The following is an 18883-nucleotide window of genomic DNA, read 5'->3' as shown; positions in this document are numbered from 1 at the left end:
GCAAGAGGCAGGAGTCTGGCGCTCGGGCTGCGTGCCATGGCTTATTGTGTCTCAGCTGAGGGCAAGGGGCAACGCGCGGGCTGGAGATTTGCATTTCTCCCGCTGTGTCGAGAAAGCCCTACTCAGCCAGGGTCCTTATAGAAAGAAGGCGGCGTAAAAGCAACAGGGAGGTGGAGCGATTGCTGCATCTGTTACCCGGGGAAGCGAGAAGGGGGTGGGGTGGGGGGTGGAGGGTGGAGGGACGACCCCCGAATTAGAGCATGAAATTCCTAGGAAGGCTGGTCCAAAAGATCCCCCTCGTGCAGATGCGGAGAAGGGAGGGAAAAGCAGAGTAGAAGATGCAACTGGTGTAACTTGAGTCATCTCCTGCCGTAGCAAGAGACACGTTTCCCTGCCGAGACACTTTACGCAGCAGAGGACGGAACCTGCTTTTCCAGCTTGTTGGCTGGAAGGCTCTTCTTGTTCATTTTGAAATGCACGCATTTCCCAGGCAATGAGGCAAGACCTACCGAATTTGCTTGGAAATATGAAAGCTTTGGAAGGCGTTTAAGCCTCTTTCCTTGATACAGCACCCAAAAGACTCGAGTCTTGTGTGTTTTGTTTTGTTTTGAACTGGACAAGCTCCCCAAATACTAGCCGCACCAAACAGCGGGTGGGAGAAAGAAAGAATTCAAAAGAAGACAATTTGGAACCGGTCCAAAGGAGCGAGCGAGCAGCCAGCCAGCCAGCCAGCCCGTAGGCGTGACGTTGCAGAGTTTAAAGGGGGCCGATGAGATCTGTCGGAGGTTGATCCGACGAAAAGGCTGCCGGAGGTGCCTGGGTTTCGGAGGCTCTCCGGGAAGAGACTGCTAAAGAGCAAAAGGCAAAAGAAATAATGCTGCTGGCTTCCGCTGTGGTGGTTTGGGAATGGCTGAACGAGCACGGTCGCTGGAGACCCTACAGTCCGGCCGTGAGCCACCACATCGAGGCGGTGATCAGAGCCGGGCCGAGAGTTGGGGGCAGCGTCGTTCTGGGCCAGGTGGACAATAGGCTCTCGCCGTACATAATCGATCTCCAGTCCATGCACCAGTTCCGCCAAGACACGGGTGAGTTTGACCCCTCATCTTCCCAGCGCCACCCCGACCCCCTTGCTGCGATTTTGTCTTTTCCTTGGCCGGAGCCATCTCCCTTCTCCTGTCTCTTCTGATCGGCGACCAAAGGAGGGGCGTATTTTTATTCGGGGACTTGGTGGTGTGTTTTTTGTTGTTTTTGTTTTTAACGAGACATATAAAAAGTCCGCTGGGATTTAAGTTTCATTGCGATTGCACACAGCCCCATTATGTTAAAGGTTGGTATTTGGGACAGCTCTTGTTAGGCAGCGGGGGTAATGAGGTGGGGACAGGGCAGAGGGAGATTTATGCGAATATTGAAATTTGCCAATTCTAGAAAAGGGTTTGGAGGTGGAAATAGGGCGCAGCTGACATACTGTGCTACAAGCTTCCAAATCCTACTGCCGTTGCCAGAAAAAAGAGGGGGCTTCACTTGATGAGCTTCGTTGGGAGGAAGACAAAATAGTTTTCTGAGAATTTGCCTTTCCTATTCTTTATGCTGTGCAAACCCTGTCTCTGCTTAATAGTGGTGCCTGTTGTAGCCCGTGTAAGTTCAGAAAAACCCTGTTCTGCAGTGAAGATGCTGGTGTTCTCGAATGCCTTGTAAAGGTGTGTGAGCAACTGTGTACTTACACACTTCAGCTTACAAAGAGCAAAATACACAAATATGAAACCTCAAAGGCTAGTGTGGAAAAAAGTAGCTGGAACCAATGCTTCTTTGGAACTTATACTACTGAATAAATCTGAATAGAACTGAGCTGTGTGTGTGTGTGTATGTCTTTTCTCATGCCTTGAGACAAAATACAGCTGTATGTATACTACATATGCCAGGAGGGGAGCATGAAAAAAACGATAACATGAAGCATTATGTAATGCGGTGTGATTTTGTAAAATCAGCCAGTCAAACTTGCAGTTTAAATAGTGACTCCTGATCACATTTTGAGGAATATTGCATAAACGTGAATGACAAGCTTTGTGATTTGATTTTTAATTTATTAGCTGATCTGGAGTAACATTAACATATACATACTGTTGAAACTGTAATCATTTGGCTGAAAGGTGGGACCAACAAGTAGTTTACCCAGAAAGGTTAAGAATAAAGACGATTAAAAGGTGGTTATGGAAGAGCAACAGATCCAGATGATACTATTCTGAATCCATGTCATTAAAGATCCTAATCTTTCTTCTCCCTGAAACTTTGTAGAAACTGAGGGAGGGGAGGGGACTTATTTTTGTGGGTTGGTGTGAGTTACAGGTAGGTTTTTTTCTAGAAGCATTGTTGATTCATAACTAGAACCATAACTAGACATCAGTCAAGGACTCTGCATGGAAACCATCAAGTGGAAGAAAAATGGTCTGCCAGCTACGAAAACCAAAACAAAATATCAGGCTAAAAAAAACCAATAACTATTTGTGTGATATTGTAAAAATCATGCCAGGAGCTTTAGTTGAAGGTCTGGAGACTGATGGGGGTGGGCGGTGCTTCATCACTGCCTCCTCCCGCCCCCCTCCCACCCTTTCCCTGTCTTTTACTTAGTATCTGTGGATTTGTCAAAGAGCTGAATGCCTCTTGGCAAGATGCTCCTGAGATCCCGTCAGTGAAGCAGTTGCAGTCTCACGGCTGAGAACCAGGCGCTGAGAACCAGGCGTAGGTGTGCAGCTGTCTCTGCTGACAATGAGGAAACACCCTGGGAAAACCATCAGCCTCCTTAGCTGGGAATCCCGTTTGCTCCTGCAAGTGAGCTCATGTGAAGAAGGGAAGTAGCTATTGGCTCAGGAGAGGAGATGGGAGGAGTTAGCAGGTGAATCAGACCATCTCTGTGCATTAGAAGAAGCCTCCTGCTACCTACAGTATATGGTGCAGCTGGCTGCCTGTGGAACAGGCTGGTCCTGGGTGAGCAGATGAAAGAGAAGAGCTGCATGAAAGCTTGGCCTGCAAACAGGATGACTTCCACGGAGGAGTCAGAAACCTGACAGAGGCAGACAAAGCAGATGAAAGCTACTTTTTGATGCACATTTCAGTGGAAAGGCTAGAAATATTAATTAGTGCTTTCTGAGATAGTATTAAAAAGAATAAATAAGATGTAAATAATAGTTTCTCAGATGTTTGGTCTGAACACAACATCCCTGATCTCTGCCCACACTGACAACAAACAGCACCGGTTCAATTGGACTAACGTGAAAATCATCAGCCACGCTACCACCCGCCATGCTTGTGAGTTCATCGAAGCCTGGCACTCCACAAGCAACTCCATCAACAGACACATCGACCTACAACCAGCCTATGAACCCCTCAGAATCCAAATCAATCGCACAGCCAGACAGAGACAGCATCAACCCTCAGCCAACCCACACAAGCCCCCCTCTTCTCCCACCAGCAGTTCACCTCCCAATGACCCTGGCCTGATGTAACCTCCCCATCACAAGACCCATCACAAGATTCTCTCTGATGACTCACACATGACCCATTACAAGACCTTCATTTGACACACCCACACCTGAAGCCCTTTTAAACAGAACACTGACATCCCCTAAACTCCGCTGAAGATGTTATCTAGCCTGGTAACGAAACATTTGGAAACCAACCCACAAGTTCGGAGAAGAAACCTTCACACCCTCACAACATCCCTGAGTCTGGCCTGTAAAACCAAAGTGCACTATTTGACCAGTCCCTGAGAACTATAAGTGCATTTTGTTGGGTCTTTGTTGTACAGTAAATGATTCTTTTAAATGTCACCAGAGCAGATTTTGTTTCCATATAATGGGAGTCAAAGAGGTGTGTGTAGATGAAACCCTAGCACAATCATAATCCTTATGAAACACAGCAATGTGACTATTAACTACAGCTGGTGGAAAAATAGGTGGGAGAGGCATTTTGTCTGTACTTGTAGGATGAGCAAGATTTGTGCTAAGTGTTGAGTTTGTCCACAGTGAGCCTCACTTACGGTATGCTATGAAGTTATTCTGATCAGATAACTTTTTCCAACTGCTCTGAACATTTGTGATCAGTCCTGGGCCTCGTATCACTGATCAGTTGAATACAGAAAACTGATTGTTTGCATGATAGTCTCTCCTATCCTTCGATTATTAGGACAGGATTCTAAATTAACTAAGTTTGCTTCTTTCTTCTCTCTGTTGTTTTACTGCCATGGGAGGGAGTTAGGTCTCCTCAATTCCATTCATACACAATACTGTAAATTGTCTGTTGTGAGATGTATTCTGCCTAGTGTCCAGGCCTTTCGCCAAGAAAGCCAGATTTCCTTCTCTGTAGATGATATAGTTCTCCAAATATTTCTTCTCTACCTCATACGATTAGACTGTGAGTAGGAACAATCTCTAGCAGTTGCCCAGGTCTGCTGACTGAGCCTTTTTGCATTGGATGTAAGAACCAGGCTACAGATTGAATCTGCTGTAAAGATATGTTGGGAGGCCTTTCCTCTGCAGACCAATTCCAGTTCAATTATAGGTGAATGTGACAGCTTCACAAACCCAAAGTAGGGTGTGAGGTTTTTCCACTGTACATCTTATAGTTAATGGTAGCTTGATAGCTTATCCCAAAATTGGTGCTTATATTCCTGTTAATCACAACTCCCTGTCTAATACATTCCATGTTTGGAATATTGTGAATTAATATAAATTTTCAAGTGTGATTCATTATCAACTCTACAAGTGCAGCCCTTGTGCTCAGCCACATTGTGAGAGACTAACAGCCTTCTCACTGCCTTTCAAAAGTTCATTTTGTCTAAGCTCATGTCTTGGCAAATTCAGTTAGAGGCAGTGAAATGGGGAATGCAAAACTAAATAGGTTCAAGGACCAAGGAACAATTAGGGTGAGCCACAGAAGTCTTTTAAGCAACTAATGAGACAAATGGATCTCTAGATGAGTTAAAGTTAATGGTGCATTAAAGAAAGTCAGTAAAATTGCACAGCCTTGAATAAATTCCCTGCATCCATTTACAGTGCAGAAGAGGTACGACCATGGCCATTATCGAAGACTATAGAATATTACCAAAGGATTAATTCAAAGTACTAAAAGCAATCTGCAGATAGCAGCCATTCTGGCCAGTCAAAGCTGCTCTAGGCCAGCCACCTGCAATCATGAAACAGGAGCACTAAATATCCTGCTTTCCTGTTCAGTTTGCATCCAGATGCGAAATATTGTTGGAGACCTATTACCTTTGAGTGTTGTTGCATTTTGGACAGAGGGGCTAATACCTTGGAAAATTAAGTCCTGGTCCATTGGAGCCAAAGATAAGCTGTTTATCTCTAACTAATAATTCTCTGCCTCAATATCGTGATTTGGTACAAAAGATGTAGAAAGAGATTCCTGGGTTTAGAGTTGATTCCTGGAATTGGGTGTGAGCACCGTTATGGATTGATTTACAAAGAGATAGTCTTCTTGACTTGGGAAAAGAAACACTCACTGAAGTCTTCTTGACTTGGGAAAAGAAACTACTCACTGATCTTTCAGGATTTTTGTAAGGGTCAAAAAAGATATTTAATAATAATTTAAAAGCTAGGATGCTAACCGAGTAAAAAGGTTAGCCCAAAAATAAGAACAAAAGAGTGGCAAAAGAACGTGGAAAATATTAATAAAAATATTTTATTATAAATTTAATGCAATAAGACAATTTCATTATACAAATAATACAATTGCAAAATATCTAAATAAACAAGATATGGTCGATCAATATTGAGGTTAAAGAAGGAGATTATAGAAAAGCCCGATGAATTATTTATTAGTGGCTTTGCTCAAGAAAAATCATACTACAGTATTTGGATATTTTAAGCAGATGGCCCTAACCATAGTTATTATTTTTAATTTCTTATAATTCTCTAAGCTTCAATAAAAACAACGCAAAGGGCAATATGACTCCACCCAATATTGATTAGTTGGTTTAAACAACAGATGTCAGTCTTGAGAAAACATACTCTAAAAGGAACGCTTTTTACAGTCTTTCTGAACCCAACTAAGGCTCTGATCTTGCAGAATCCATCTATTGAAACAAGGCATGCCATGGTCCAGAAGGTTTGAGTCTCCGTTTATGTGCCACAAATCCTTCTGCCACTCAAGGACAGGTGTCTCTGACTGAACATAGTGGACTTGAGGAAGTGCATTCCAATGCACTGGGCCTTTGTTCCTTCAATTCCGCCCCTTCTACTGTCCAGAAGGCTTTTATTTTTCATGATTCTCTTGTTACCCCATATTTTGGGAGCAACGTGCACAACCAACCGTGTAATGACACATGTTAGTTTTTTCACCCAAAAGTCATGTTTGGTATGCAGTTAAAGCATAGACATGTGTTCTTTGGGGCAGTCAGGAGCTGAACTTTAGAAAGTAATTGTTCAGCTTCGGAGTCATAGCCAGTTTGACAATGAGGTCACTTGAGTGGGCAAGGGTGAATTTGGGGGTGGAATTTTGCACACCAGTGTCAGGCCTTGGCTATGTTTTTTTTTTAAAAAGCAAAAAATCAGGCTACTGCAAATAACTTTACTGTTGAATTTCAGTAGTTCCACCCTGGCGGTGGGGCTTCGAAACGCTATAGAAATGAACATGGGGACATGTTCATGAGCATGCCACAGATTTTTGTTGCCACCCTTGAGATGAAGCCTTATATACGCCCAGGAGACTTAGCAGCTGTTGGAGTGTTTGGTAAGTTTTGTGGCGCCATTGCTGTCTGGAATGTAAATGCTACACATCCTCAACTCAGATTCTGAGTCTGGTATTGCAGTGGTATAATGTGGTTGATGAAGGGTTTTTTCCTCTGTTTGATTAAGAAATAGGGTGGCTGTTAACTGATTCAGAACTTAGTGTCAGCCGAAATGGAATAGTTTTAGACATTTCCGTTTCGCCCTACCAAAGGCCATCTAGAGCATTCAGACAAAATTCCTTCCCAAAGAGAAGAGGATTGCTGTCTTCTGTGCCCCCTTTTTTAAGGGAAGCATTTAGCCCATTTTTCTTCTACCAAGACATTTATATCTTTTATAATATTAGGCAGGTTTTCTTTCTTTATTTGCTTTAGTGTCTTTAGTACTCCTTAATGGTGTTACCGTAATTGTGGAAATGTTAATGTAAATTAATTTTGAAGTCCTTATATAGGTAGTTCTCAACTTATGACCATAATTGAACCCAAAATTACTGTTGCTAAGTGGGACATTTGTTCAGTGTGTTTTGGCCCACTTTACAACCTTTCTTACAACAGTTAGTAACAAGATTTTAAGTGAATCTGGCTTCCCCATTATCTTTGTTTGTCAGAAGGTCATAAAAGGTGATCACATGATCCCAGGACACTGCAGATGTCATTAATAGGAGTCAATTGTTCTTCTTTTGCTGCTCCCTTGAAGAGAGAATTTGATGGACAGCAATTACTAACATAAAGGGTCCATCCTTTGTCCAGACTTTGGCTGTAGATAGCTCTTATTTTTGAATAGATGTGTGTTGTACATCTGCACATATCATCTAGCATTCCAAATATTCCATTGCATAATTGGGCTCCCTTCATGATAGCATGGCTGTTGCAGGATTCCTCCCTTAGGGAAAAAAAACACACTAAAGTTTGCAACTGAGCAGAGGGACTTTCTTCCCTTGAAAGAATAATTAGCATGCACACCGAATCCTTGTCTGTGTGGAGGTATTGTAGGTCTACTCGCTGCCAACCCCTTTCTTAAACTCATTCCCCTAATAAAAGCTTTCTCCATATATTCTGTCCTTATCCAGTGGTTGCCACAGTGATCAGCAATGTTTCTGCCTGCCCTTCTATCTTCTCGGCTGAATTTGCTAAGACCAAATCAAATTGATTTTGAACTCTGATGTTGTCCCATCTTGGCAATAGAGCCACTGGGTCAAGAAAGAAAGTGGGACTGGCTGCAGCTCTGTCTATAGGCCTTTTGTCAGCTCTGAGACAGGCAGAGATTAATGTTTGCTTTGCACTTGCAAAATGAAAGGCCTGAAAAGAATACCAACACCAACATGTTGCTGTCAAGCTTAGGGGTCCCCAGAGTTAGGGGGGCCATTGATTTGCTTGGAGAAATGAAAGAGGAAAGAATTTCCATCTATTGTGTCTAGAGTTTTACCTACTGCCCCAAAGCTTTCTCAAAGTGCTCTACAGTTTGTGCTCACAACAGTGGCGAAATTATTGTTATTCATTTTTTTGCAAAGACGGATCTAAAAGGCCAGTGGATTATTATATTGCATGTTATGTTTTTTGTGAACAGACCCACTTGATCGTGCAACTTTCTGAGTCCTTGTAAGCCATGTTGATGGATGCGCAAATAACCCAAGCCAAACTTTCTCTACGGATGCATGCATTTTAATGGCTCCAACCATACTGGATAGACTGGATGTGTCAGACATGCCTACTGAATCCAAACAGTTTCTCCCATACTTTACATGACAAGTATATTTCCCCACCCTTCCTCTCAGAATTGTAAGTCAGCACTAAAGAGATTCATCTCTTTTGTTCTCATATTAAACTTATGCATTTAGTCCGAGATTGATCAGTCTCTAAGATGTCTCGTCTGTTTCAAGACTGAGTTGGACTTTGAACTAAAATTTATGTGCTTCAAAATAATACTCGTAAATGCATTATAGTCCAGTGGTTCTTGACTGTCAGATAAGATCATGATGGATTTTTTGTTTGATTTTTTTGAGGGAGTGTGTGTGTGTGTGTGTGTGTGTGTGTGTGTGTGTGTGTTTGATATAGAACTTAAAGCTGGTTTATTTAAAATTTCAAGCTAGAAGATTTGATTAATATTTAATACCATGCAGTAAAGAATATATCTAGTTCCCTGTAACATCCTTGCTTGCTCTCCAAATCTGGAATTAAAAACAAAAAACTGAATTCCACCCTCAGATACAAAAAAGTGATCATTGAATAATAGTTGGCTATGGTAAAGGAAGCAATAAGAGACTTTGGACAAAACTATTAAAAATGCATTTGCATACATGGATTTGGTAGTGCGTATATATTCCATAAAGGCCTTCCAATTGTTTCTTGTTTATTTATTTTTTTAGTAAGAATTGGCTTTTACATTATTAGGTATCAAGTGGAGACTACTAGAAACAATCTTCTGTGCATACTTTCCTATCCAGCTGTGATATAATACTGCTCTTCTTTTTCCTCCTCCTTCATTATGCAGTATCTCTGTATCACTAGTAGCTTCTTATAAAAGAATTAGTTGTCACACAGAAGCTGTAACCAATCCTATTAGATGTAATTCTGTTCAGGACTGTAACTTAGCTTTATAGGCCCAGTCTTACCCCTCCATTTTTTTGCTCTTTTGAGGAAATTCTGAAATATCCAAAGGAGAAGGGAAAAATGGATTCATGTCAAATGAGAACTTACCCATTTCGGGAGTACAGTCTGATACACAGACTGAAGCTCCCTTGCACGCTGATTATCTCTGCTTTCCCAAATTTTTCAATGTTGCTTGCAGTTTTAAAAAATCAATCCAAAACATCAGTAATTGAAAAGAACGCACACTAAACGGTGTACTCATACATCCCTGTAAACATGTATATTAAGAAAAAAAGTAATAAAAATAGACATACTTTTTTTAAAAAAAATAGGACACTGATACAGAGATGAGAGACACTGAAGAAAGCAATCAAAAAATGAACAAAATCAAGTTTAAGAGGACCCTGTTCTTGTTTAAAGATAGACAAAGCTAATGTATTACTCAAAATAGTTGTGGTCTCTTAATCAACTACCCAAATCAATGCTTTAATTCTACATCTTAGATCTATCTTATCCACTTCATATGCTGACAAGGCCCAGAATCATGCATGATTTCCTGTAGTATGTGCTTACAGGATAGATACTGAGTGAGGGGAAAAAACCATCCCCCTCTTACTATCTCATATGAATACATCATGGCCAGCATGCAGAGATTATCTTCTCCCTTCTCTTTCACCCCACTCCCTTTTATGAAGCATCCATTGTTTCGTGCCTTGATAAACTCAAGGCAATCTGATGACCTTTGTCTAAACTAGATTCAGTGAGAAATGTACCCTTAATTGAAGGTTTTTTCCTCCTTCCTTAAACCCCTTTCAGTGATAGCAGGCATGAAACTGCATTGAAAGAGGAGTAAATTATGTGTGTGACTATAGCATAGGCTAGCTAGCTAAATCCTAATCCAGATGAAGGCAGAAATTCAGTTCCTAAGGATATCAGGAAACCTTAACAGAAGGGATCTCCCCAGTCCTTTTAAAAGCTGGAATGCTGTGAGGCCTCCTTGGAGAAGGTGGGCTGAAGACTCCTTAAACCCAAGTTGCCTTGTTGAATGAACCATTGTTCTGGGCGACTTCCCTCTTCTCTTTCTCCCAGTTGCTATGAATGTTGTTGTTTGGGGTCATTAAGGAGTTCTGATGGTAAAGAGGCCGTGACCCCTGGCAAGGTCTCAATAGCTATTGTCCCTTTTCTTTTTCCTTCTTGAATGGCTGATTGCCTGTCTGAGTTAGGCAGGGAGGGAGGATTTTCCCACAACTGATGGATGAAAGAGAGGCGTTGGGGGGGGGGGGAGATGCAGAGATTCCTATACCCTTTCTTCCACCCCCAGATCTGCTAGTTTCATCCTCGTGATGGATTATAATCAATTATAGGGTCTGTGTAGTAATGCAGCGGCTTGGCTTGCAGTAGGTTTTCTCCTTTGTAATGCCTGTTTCGTAAAAATCAGCCTTCCTACCTAATTTCCCAGGAACATTTTTGATGGGATTTTATTTAGTTAAAACCTAACTAAAGAAGGATTCCCCCCCCCAGAGATTAGAAATGGGGTCAAGTTAGAAATATCCAAGTGTTAATTAGTCAGAAAACTGATTGTCTACATTGAGAGCCAGTTTGCAGTAATGGTTAAGGGCTAGACCAGGGGTAGGGAACCTTGGCTCTTTTATGACTCCGTGGATTTCAACTCTCAGAATTCCTGAGCCAGCATGGCTGGCTCAGGAATTCTGGGAGTTGAAGTCCACAAGTCATAAAAGAGCCAAGGTTGCCTACCCCTGAGCTAGACAGAAATGGGAGCCCCGGAGGCCTGTTGATCATTTCGACACAGAAGCTGGCTGGGTGACTTTGGGCCAGTCATTCTCCTCAGCCCAACTCACCTCTTAAGTGTTGTTACAAGGAAATGTTGAATGGTACAAAAAATGGGATATAAATCTAATAGATGCATATATTACTTCATATTTCCCCTCAGCCTTCTTAGCAATATATTTTTCAAGAATTCTTTTCATGGAATAATCACAAGAGCCTTGTTCTTTTGAACTGTATTTTGCACATTGCTATGAAATATAAAGTATTTAATGTAATTCAGATCTAAATAAACAAAATTAATTTTCCAGATTTTCCCTATTGTTGTTTGATCATTGCTAATTCATACTCTTCAGTTATCTGCAACAGACAATGGTTGCTGGTACTAGTTAGTGGAGTTCCATTAATCTGTAGCACGGATGTAATTTCTGAAACCTATCTTTCTGTTTTTAACAAAATGAGACTCAAATTAACATAGATCGACAGATCTACTTTTATTTGGAGTTACACATCTGAAATCATTCAGTACTTGAGTTGCTTACTGCAGAGTTCAGGGATGTTGATATTGCTTGACATTTGAATCAAATTCTTCTCATTTTAAGAATAGGTTTTAAATATGTTTTGCTATTAAACTCTTTCTGTATCCTTTTTACCCTCATATTAATATTATCTTAGAAGACAGGTAATTTAAGACTGGGATGTCAGTCCCCCTTCTCACTAACCTTTAGACAGCTAGATACTCACTGCTTGAGAAGTCAAGAGGCATTCATGTCTGATCAAAGCTTTGGATCTGAGTAATTTAATAAGCTGAAGTCATGAACAGCTGTCTAAATCACCCTGCCTTGAGATATGCACACATATTAGCTCAGAAAAAATGTACACAAACGCACAAAGCTGCAAAATAATCAGGGTAAACTAAGATGGCTTTTGTGGCTGCTTAAATTTAGAATATAATTTGCTAGGCACAGTGTTTTGCACTCACCTACTTCTTACAGTATTTATTTTATTTTATTTTTATTTTTATTCCATTTATATCCCGCCCTTCTCCGAAGACTCAGGGCGGCTTACAAACTTAGCAGTAGCCTTCATTCTTTGTATATGCCTGCTTATTAGGGCTTTCACACACACCCCAAGCGGCATTATTACAAAGTCAGCTTAATTGCCCCCAACAATCTGGGTCCTCATTTTACCTACCTCGGAAGGATGGAAGGCTGAGTCAACCTTGAGCCTGGTGGGATGCGAACCTGCACTAATTGCAGGCAGCTGGTGTTACTTAAGGAGGTATTAGCCCACTGCTCCACCAAGTACTTACTAATATTATAGAATATAGGTGGATTTGTACCATTAGGGCATATCTCTGTCACAATTTCCCAGCTATAGCAAAAAATAAGACACATTTCTTTCAACTTACAGAAATCCAGTTTTCTAGATTGTTTGGTACATGCTGGTTTTACAGATTGGATCATTTTCTCTCTATTGCTGGTCCACTAGAGATATTTAGGGCATCAATTCCATCCTTCATTGCAAAGATTACAAGTATATTACATTGCATTTCTAAGTCTAATAAAGCAGACACATCTACTGGTTAGCATAGTCTGTCACTGTCCTACTCCACACCTTTTAATTCTTTCAACCTGGTTTTAGCTAAAGTGGCCTATGTATTCACTTGAATGGACAGAGGCAGTCATCATCTTTGATTGTGTGTGTTGCTTGAAGCTATGGATGTACAGAATTTTTTTACAGAAGGAGGTACTAGGTGTTGGTTTTGCAGGAACAGGTTCTGCAGGAAGAACGGGGGCCCTCGCACAGGTTTGCCTAGTGCGCCAGTTGCACCCCTTTTTGGACCGAGATGCCCTATGCACGGTTACCCACGCCCTCGTCACTTCTCGCCTGGATTACTGCAATGCTCTTTACATGGGACTGCCCTTGAAGAGCACCCGGAGGCTCCAACTGGTGCAAAATGCGACCACGCGGGTGCTTATGGGAGTATCTCGGTACTCCCATGTTACATCATGGGCTAACATGTTGTTAGCCGCCCTGAGTCCTTCGGGAGATAGGGCGGCATATAAGTCCCAAAAATAAATAAATAAATCACTCCTGCGCGAGCTGCACTGGCTTCCGGTTACCCTCCGGGTGCGATTCAAGGTGCTGGTAATAACCTTTAAAGCCCTACATGGCTTAGGCCCAGGGTACTTGCGAGACCACCTGCTGCCATTGTCAACCTCCTATCTCCCGGTTCGCTCCCACAGAGTCGGCCTCCTCAGGGTGCCGTCGGGCTAGGCAATGCCAGCTGGCGACCCCCAGGGGGAGAGCCTTCTCTGTGGGCGTGCCAACCCTCTGGAATGAACTGCCTCCAGAGCTGTGGACAGCCCCTGACCTTCGGTCCTTCCGCTGTGACCTGAAGACCTGGTTGTTCCAACAAGTGGGCCTGGACTGACTATGGTTTTTTAATTAGGCTTTTTACTGGGTTAAATTGTCTCGTAATTATTGCATCTATTGTTTAATTGTTTTTTTAAAAAATTACTTTATGTTTTTTAATTTTTATTGTTGTGAGCTGCCCTGAGTCCTCAGGGAGAAGGGCAGCATATAAATTTAATAAAATCAAATCAAATCAAGAAAGAAGAAATGAGCGTGTTGTTGCAATAGTGTCCTTGCTAACCCAGCCCCTCAGAGTAGTTGCTAGCCTGGAGAATGAAGCCTGTGGATCAGTCTTCATGGAATATTTCATTTCATTTATTTCATTTCATTTATTAAATTTATATACCGCCCTTCTCCCGAAGGACTCAGGGCGGTAAACAGGGCATATATAAATAGAAAATACAAAAATTAAAAGAGAATTAAATAATTGCCCAGATAAAACAGTAACAGTATAAAACCCATTAAAAACCCTAACATTCCCCCATCAGGCCAGGCCAGCTTGTTCAAATAAATGGGTCTTCAGACCGCGCCAGAAGGAGCGAAGGTCCGGTGCCGTCCGGAGCTCAACCGGCAGTTGGTTCCATAAAGCCGGAGCGCCCACAGAGAAGGCCCTCCCCCTGGGGGCCACCAGCCGGCATTCTCTGACTGGAGGCACCCTGAGGAGGCCCTCTCTGTGGGAACGCACAGGGCGGAGGGAAGTTGACGCCGGCAGCAGGTGGTCCCCGAGGTACTCCGGACCCATGCCATTTGTGGGTATGTCTGGGTATTTTTTTGCAGTGAAAATCAATGCTACTTTAACAACCAGGAAGCGGGGAAATATAATTTAGGTGCAACATTTTTCAATGCTAAGTAGTCAGTGTTAAATGTTTTACAGCAGAGATGTTGACCTTTTAATTGATTTATTTCCTCCTCTTCTTGATTCTAGTTAATGCATTGGTAAATATAGGTCATAATGTACACAAGCCAATTATTTCCTAGCCTCTTCTCTGAATAACTCTCTTCTGGGGAATTTGCCAACTTCCTGTTCATTCTAACTATATAGGCAAGAATCGCCTATCATATTTTCTTGTGAAAATGTGCTTCAGTAAATAGTCATTCTCTGTTTAGAATATTTCTTTTGCAGAGAATGTCCCTGATCAGAATATTTATTTTTCTGGAACTGCAGTTATAAACAAAGTTAACTGAATTGAATATACATCCAAAAGATGCCAATAGTTTGCATTCTTCACATAATCTTGGTTATCAACAGCTGTCAGTTACATATGTCTTGTATCAAAGTTAATGAGATTTCTGCACAATTGCCTGTGTCCTTGACCAGTACCACAGTTTTAGCTACCACTTAAATTATGCAGACCAGAAATTAAAAGTCAGGATTCCTAAACTGCCTTCACCTCATCACACCACTGAAATTACATTTCAGTTTTGTCTCTTTACTGTCCTTTACCATGCAAGTACATATTGTCTGGAAATTTTAATTTATTTTTTTTGTCTGAATAACGGAGTGCCTTATTTCTTGAGAAATTCTGAGTACACATCATTGTACTTCCACATAAATAGTCTTCAAAATATTGAAGAATAGATTGGGATGTTGAGGGGGGTGGTGGTCAAATAGCCAGGTTTAGCTTCTGTTGAACCTTGCAGAAAGAGAATATGAGGTACCCGTTGTCTGTGTTTGCTGGGATGAGAAGTAGAGTGCAGGAGGTTATTAAATTAATGTTGAAGGAGGGGCTGGATATACAAAACAGTTTTTGTAATTGCAGTTGAGCATCAGCCGCCCCCCCGCCCCCCGCCCCAGCCGCCTGCTTTTCAGTTTCCCATGTCCAAGCAGTTGTTTCCAGCTTGACTTTGGCGCTGGAAAAAGAGTTGGGTGAGAAAGAAACTAGTGTGATGGGCAGTTGGTGAAGCAAGACTTGTCATTTAATTAATGTCTTAATATTGCCACCAGAATGCATCACTTATATTGATGGACATCCATAGTCCTTTGCTTTGTCATGTAAAGTAGCCCTCTTTTGACTACAGATTTAAAGACCATCCGCTTCGGAGACCTGATCTCTTGGGAATAAGGCAGATTATACTTTTTATAAAATAAAATATAAACACAAGACCATTAGAATTCTCTCCTTCTGCCTGTTTGCTCTGCTTTTCTTTGGAGATTAGAACATTGAAAGTCTGTGAACTGGGGCAAAGGAAGCACTGTTGCATGCAACAAAGGGATCAGTTGCAATAATTGCCTATAATTGGGGGCTTGTGGTGATCTTAAACCTTCCCCTGCCTTGCTTGGTTTATTGAAGATTATGCCTCTTCTATGGCATTTCTTAGCATCTCATGAAGGTAAAACTAACTCCAGAAGGAATTTCGTTAACCTTTCTTTTGCTCTTGTTCTATAGCAGCAAGACCCTCTCATGTTTGTTATTTTGGCAAGAAATATACTATACTCCAAAGAGTTACCCCAATATACTATCCCGGTTAAATGGTTGTCAAAACTAAGCAGTATTTTGGCAGCTGTTAGCTACATCACTGCTTGCTTAGCTTTTATTCCTTGGATCAGGACTGAGAAGATGAGCTAGCAAAACAGCTGCCAATCAAACGGAGCTGTCAAAATATTTCCAGTCCCATGATGAGAGCCGGGAAAGCCAGCTTTTGCTTCTCAGGGTAAACGTGGAAAGAATGACATGTCATTCCAGCAAATATGTGTTCCTAACCTGTGTTTGTTTAAATTACATAGAGGAGCACAATTTGGAAGGTGAATTTATGGATGAGATGAAAGACTGATTAGCCAATTCATTGTTTGTTGATTCTCCCTCATAAATCACCCTCCCGCCTCTAGTTTCTGTTCTCCCCAAGCTGAACTCTTGGGAGGAATTCAGAGTCCAGTTTGGGGAGGTTTTTTTTAAAATGTATATACATATATTATTTTATATTCTGCCTCTCTTCCCTGTTGGAATTCAAAGTAGGAGACATTTCAGTAGGAACTTGTTTGTGCCTTCAGATATTGTAATACCAGGGGGTTAGATGCAGCAGAGAATTGACAGAGAAGGGAATGGTGTGTGGAAGTTTCTACGTACGTACTTTGGTAAAGATAGCCTGCAGTAGAAAAAAGGAACTCCATTTCAGCTTAGCAAAGAAACAAGAGAAGCCTCCCCATTATTAAAACTCAGGAGCACACAAGTCAAACAGTGTAAAGTGAACCTCCGCAACTACCTTTGGCCTTTTAATGCATCTTCTTACTATTATTGCATGCAAACTTGTCCAAGTAATCGTCAAGGAAGCTCTATGTTGACTTCAGTCATTTTGTTTAAGGGAAGGATAAATTATATAGTACTTTATAGTGTACTTTATAAGCAACCACAACTTGTATACAGTACTTACTTTCTTGATGTTGAATTTAAAAGAAATAGACTAAACCTTGGCTGATTGGAATAGTCTGTAATTCCAGTATTCAAGTTTGTCATGCTCTATTGATGTTGCCAAATAAAATCATGTCAATTTGTGTAGAATAGCCATTGAGGGATATAGGAGGAAAGTCCATAATGCCCCCAAATTAGGAGGAACCTAGTAGCACCTTTTCCAACTAACACATTTTTATTAAAAAAGCATGTTTTGGGAGCTGACGATTACTTCACTGGATGCACAGAATAGCTAAACCAATTAGAATTTAAATTGAGATGAACTGTGTGTTGTGTTGGGGGGAGTAGACAGGGCAGTTATGCAGGAACAAATTACACGTGAGATAGATTTACCTTATCCCCTAACAGTTGTAGCATGTTAAAAACTCATTGTGTTTGTTGAGTTCTTCTGAGATAGCCTGAAACATTGTGGTGTATGTGGCTTGAATAGTCTCTTGCTCAATGGTACAGCTAAAATTTCCTCTGCCTCCCAAAAAAAAAATGATTACCAGCTTTATGCTAAGAAATTTTTTTCCTCCTCTTTTCAGCCCAGGAAGGAAAAGGAAAAAGTAGGCCCCTTGTTTTCTTTTTTGTCTCTGACACTTCATTGATGATTTCCCAAATCTAGACAGAGAACCCCCAAAATGACAACTTTGTTTTCTTTTGATTTGCTAAATTCCCCAGTGACTGGGTTAAAAAAATCCTTGCTAATTCTGGAATTAGAGGGGTGACAAGAATTCCTGCCAAGCCAGAGGAACATTAATCAACATGGTTTTCTCTTCCTCCCCTTTTTTCTGCAACCCAAACAAGGCCAGCTTCCGTCACACCCAGGTCAGTAGATGATGGCAGATTTATTTATGCATTAATTGGTCCATGGTTCAAGTCTTCACTCTGCACCCAGTCTGCAAATTCTTCTGAAGTTTTGCATCTATGGTTCTCTTCAATACCACTTGAAGTGTGGTTTCCAGTTTTGTGTTTAGATCATGCCCTGTCTTTTTTCTGCTACAGCATTTTTAGGCAGACTCTTATAAATACCAACATTATAATTTTCTTCACTGAATTTTGGTGCGATGTTGTCCTTAATGCTCACCTAATGCTTAAAGATTATAATTCTGTTTAGTAACGTTCTCTTATTTGCGTACAATTCCAGTTTCTTTGATGAATTTGTTTGGGTTCTTCTGTAATTAAAAAAAAATCTGCCACTTTCAGAGCTGTGACTCTGTGGCCTTTGGGGTGGCAAATTTTTACTATGTATCCGTGGTTAAATGTCACAAGATCCTGCAAATGTAGCTGTGCAAGATAGATGGATCAATCTGAAAGAGAGGCTAGGTAAGTAGGTAGGTAGATAGATCTGAGGCAGAGAGAGAATAATCCTTGTTTAGTGACCGCAGTTGGGATTGGCAACTCGGTTATTAAGCAAAACATTTGCTAAGTGAAACTGCAGGCATGCTTATGATCGCCAGCTTTGCGTTACACAAGTTGTAAATGCAAGGATTGATTGTAAAACTACTTTTTCATCTCCTTTGTAACTGCAAATGGTTTCTAAGTGAGGTAGTTGCTAAATGAGAATTGCCTGTCTCTCGTGTGTATGTGTATACATAAAACATTCATTCATGTATACAAGTAACATATTTCATCCTAATAATTAAGATTTAGGGTTAAGCATTTCTTTTCCCTTCTTTCTAATTCACTCCTGTAAATGCCTGCCTAGCCCCTGCATTCGTGTTAGAGCAAAGGTTGTGGAGAACAGCATTGCTCCCTTCATCTGAATCTTGTTCCAAAATATTCATGGAAAAAACAGGGCTGTGGAGCAAGGTTGTGTTTTTCTTAGCAACTGCTTTTACTTCCTTGGGGTAGTCCACCTCTCACATACAAGGGCTGTGGATTATGGTTTCAGAATGCAACTAATCAGATTATCTTTAAACCCATTAACTGACTCTATAGGCATGGATAAAATACTAGAATTCTC

The 18883-nt window shown here is 41.2% G+C and overlaps 1 protein-coding gene across 1 annotated transcript in view; it reads left to right on the top strand.

Annotated features, from left to right (window-relative positions):
• Positions 1-292: 292 nt before the first annotated feature.
• DTX4 (deltex E3 ubiquitin ligase 4) overlaps positions 293-18883 on the top strand; it is a 36344-nt gene continuing 17753 nt past the window's right edge. Inside the window, exon 1 of the mRNA XM_081314827.1 lies at positions 293-1085. Within this exon, the coding sequence (XP_081170953.1) occupies positions 875-1085 (211 nt within the window). The 5' untranslated portion in view covers positions 293-874. The remainder of the gene's footprint in view (positions 1086-18883) is intronic.

Source organism: Vipera berus, assembly GCF_964194415.1.
Source record: "Vipera berus genome assembly, chromosome: 1".
In the NCBI taxonomy this organism is placed as follows: domain Eukaryota; kingdom Metazoa; phylum Chordata; class Lepidosauria; order Squamata; family Viperidae; genus Vipera; species Vipera berus.
Note: the sequence above shows the minus strand (reverse complement) of the source record. Positions and strands in the feature narration are given on the sequence as shown.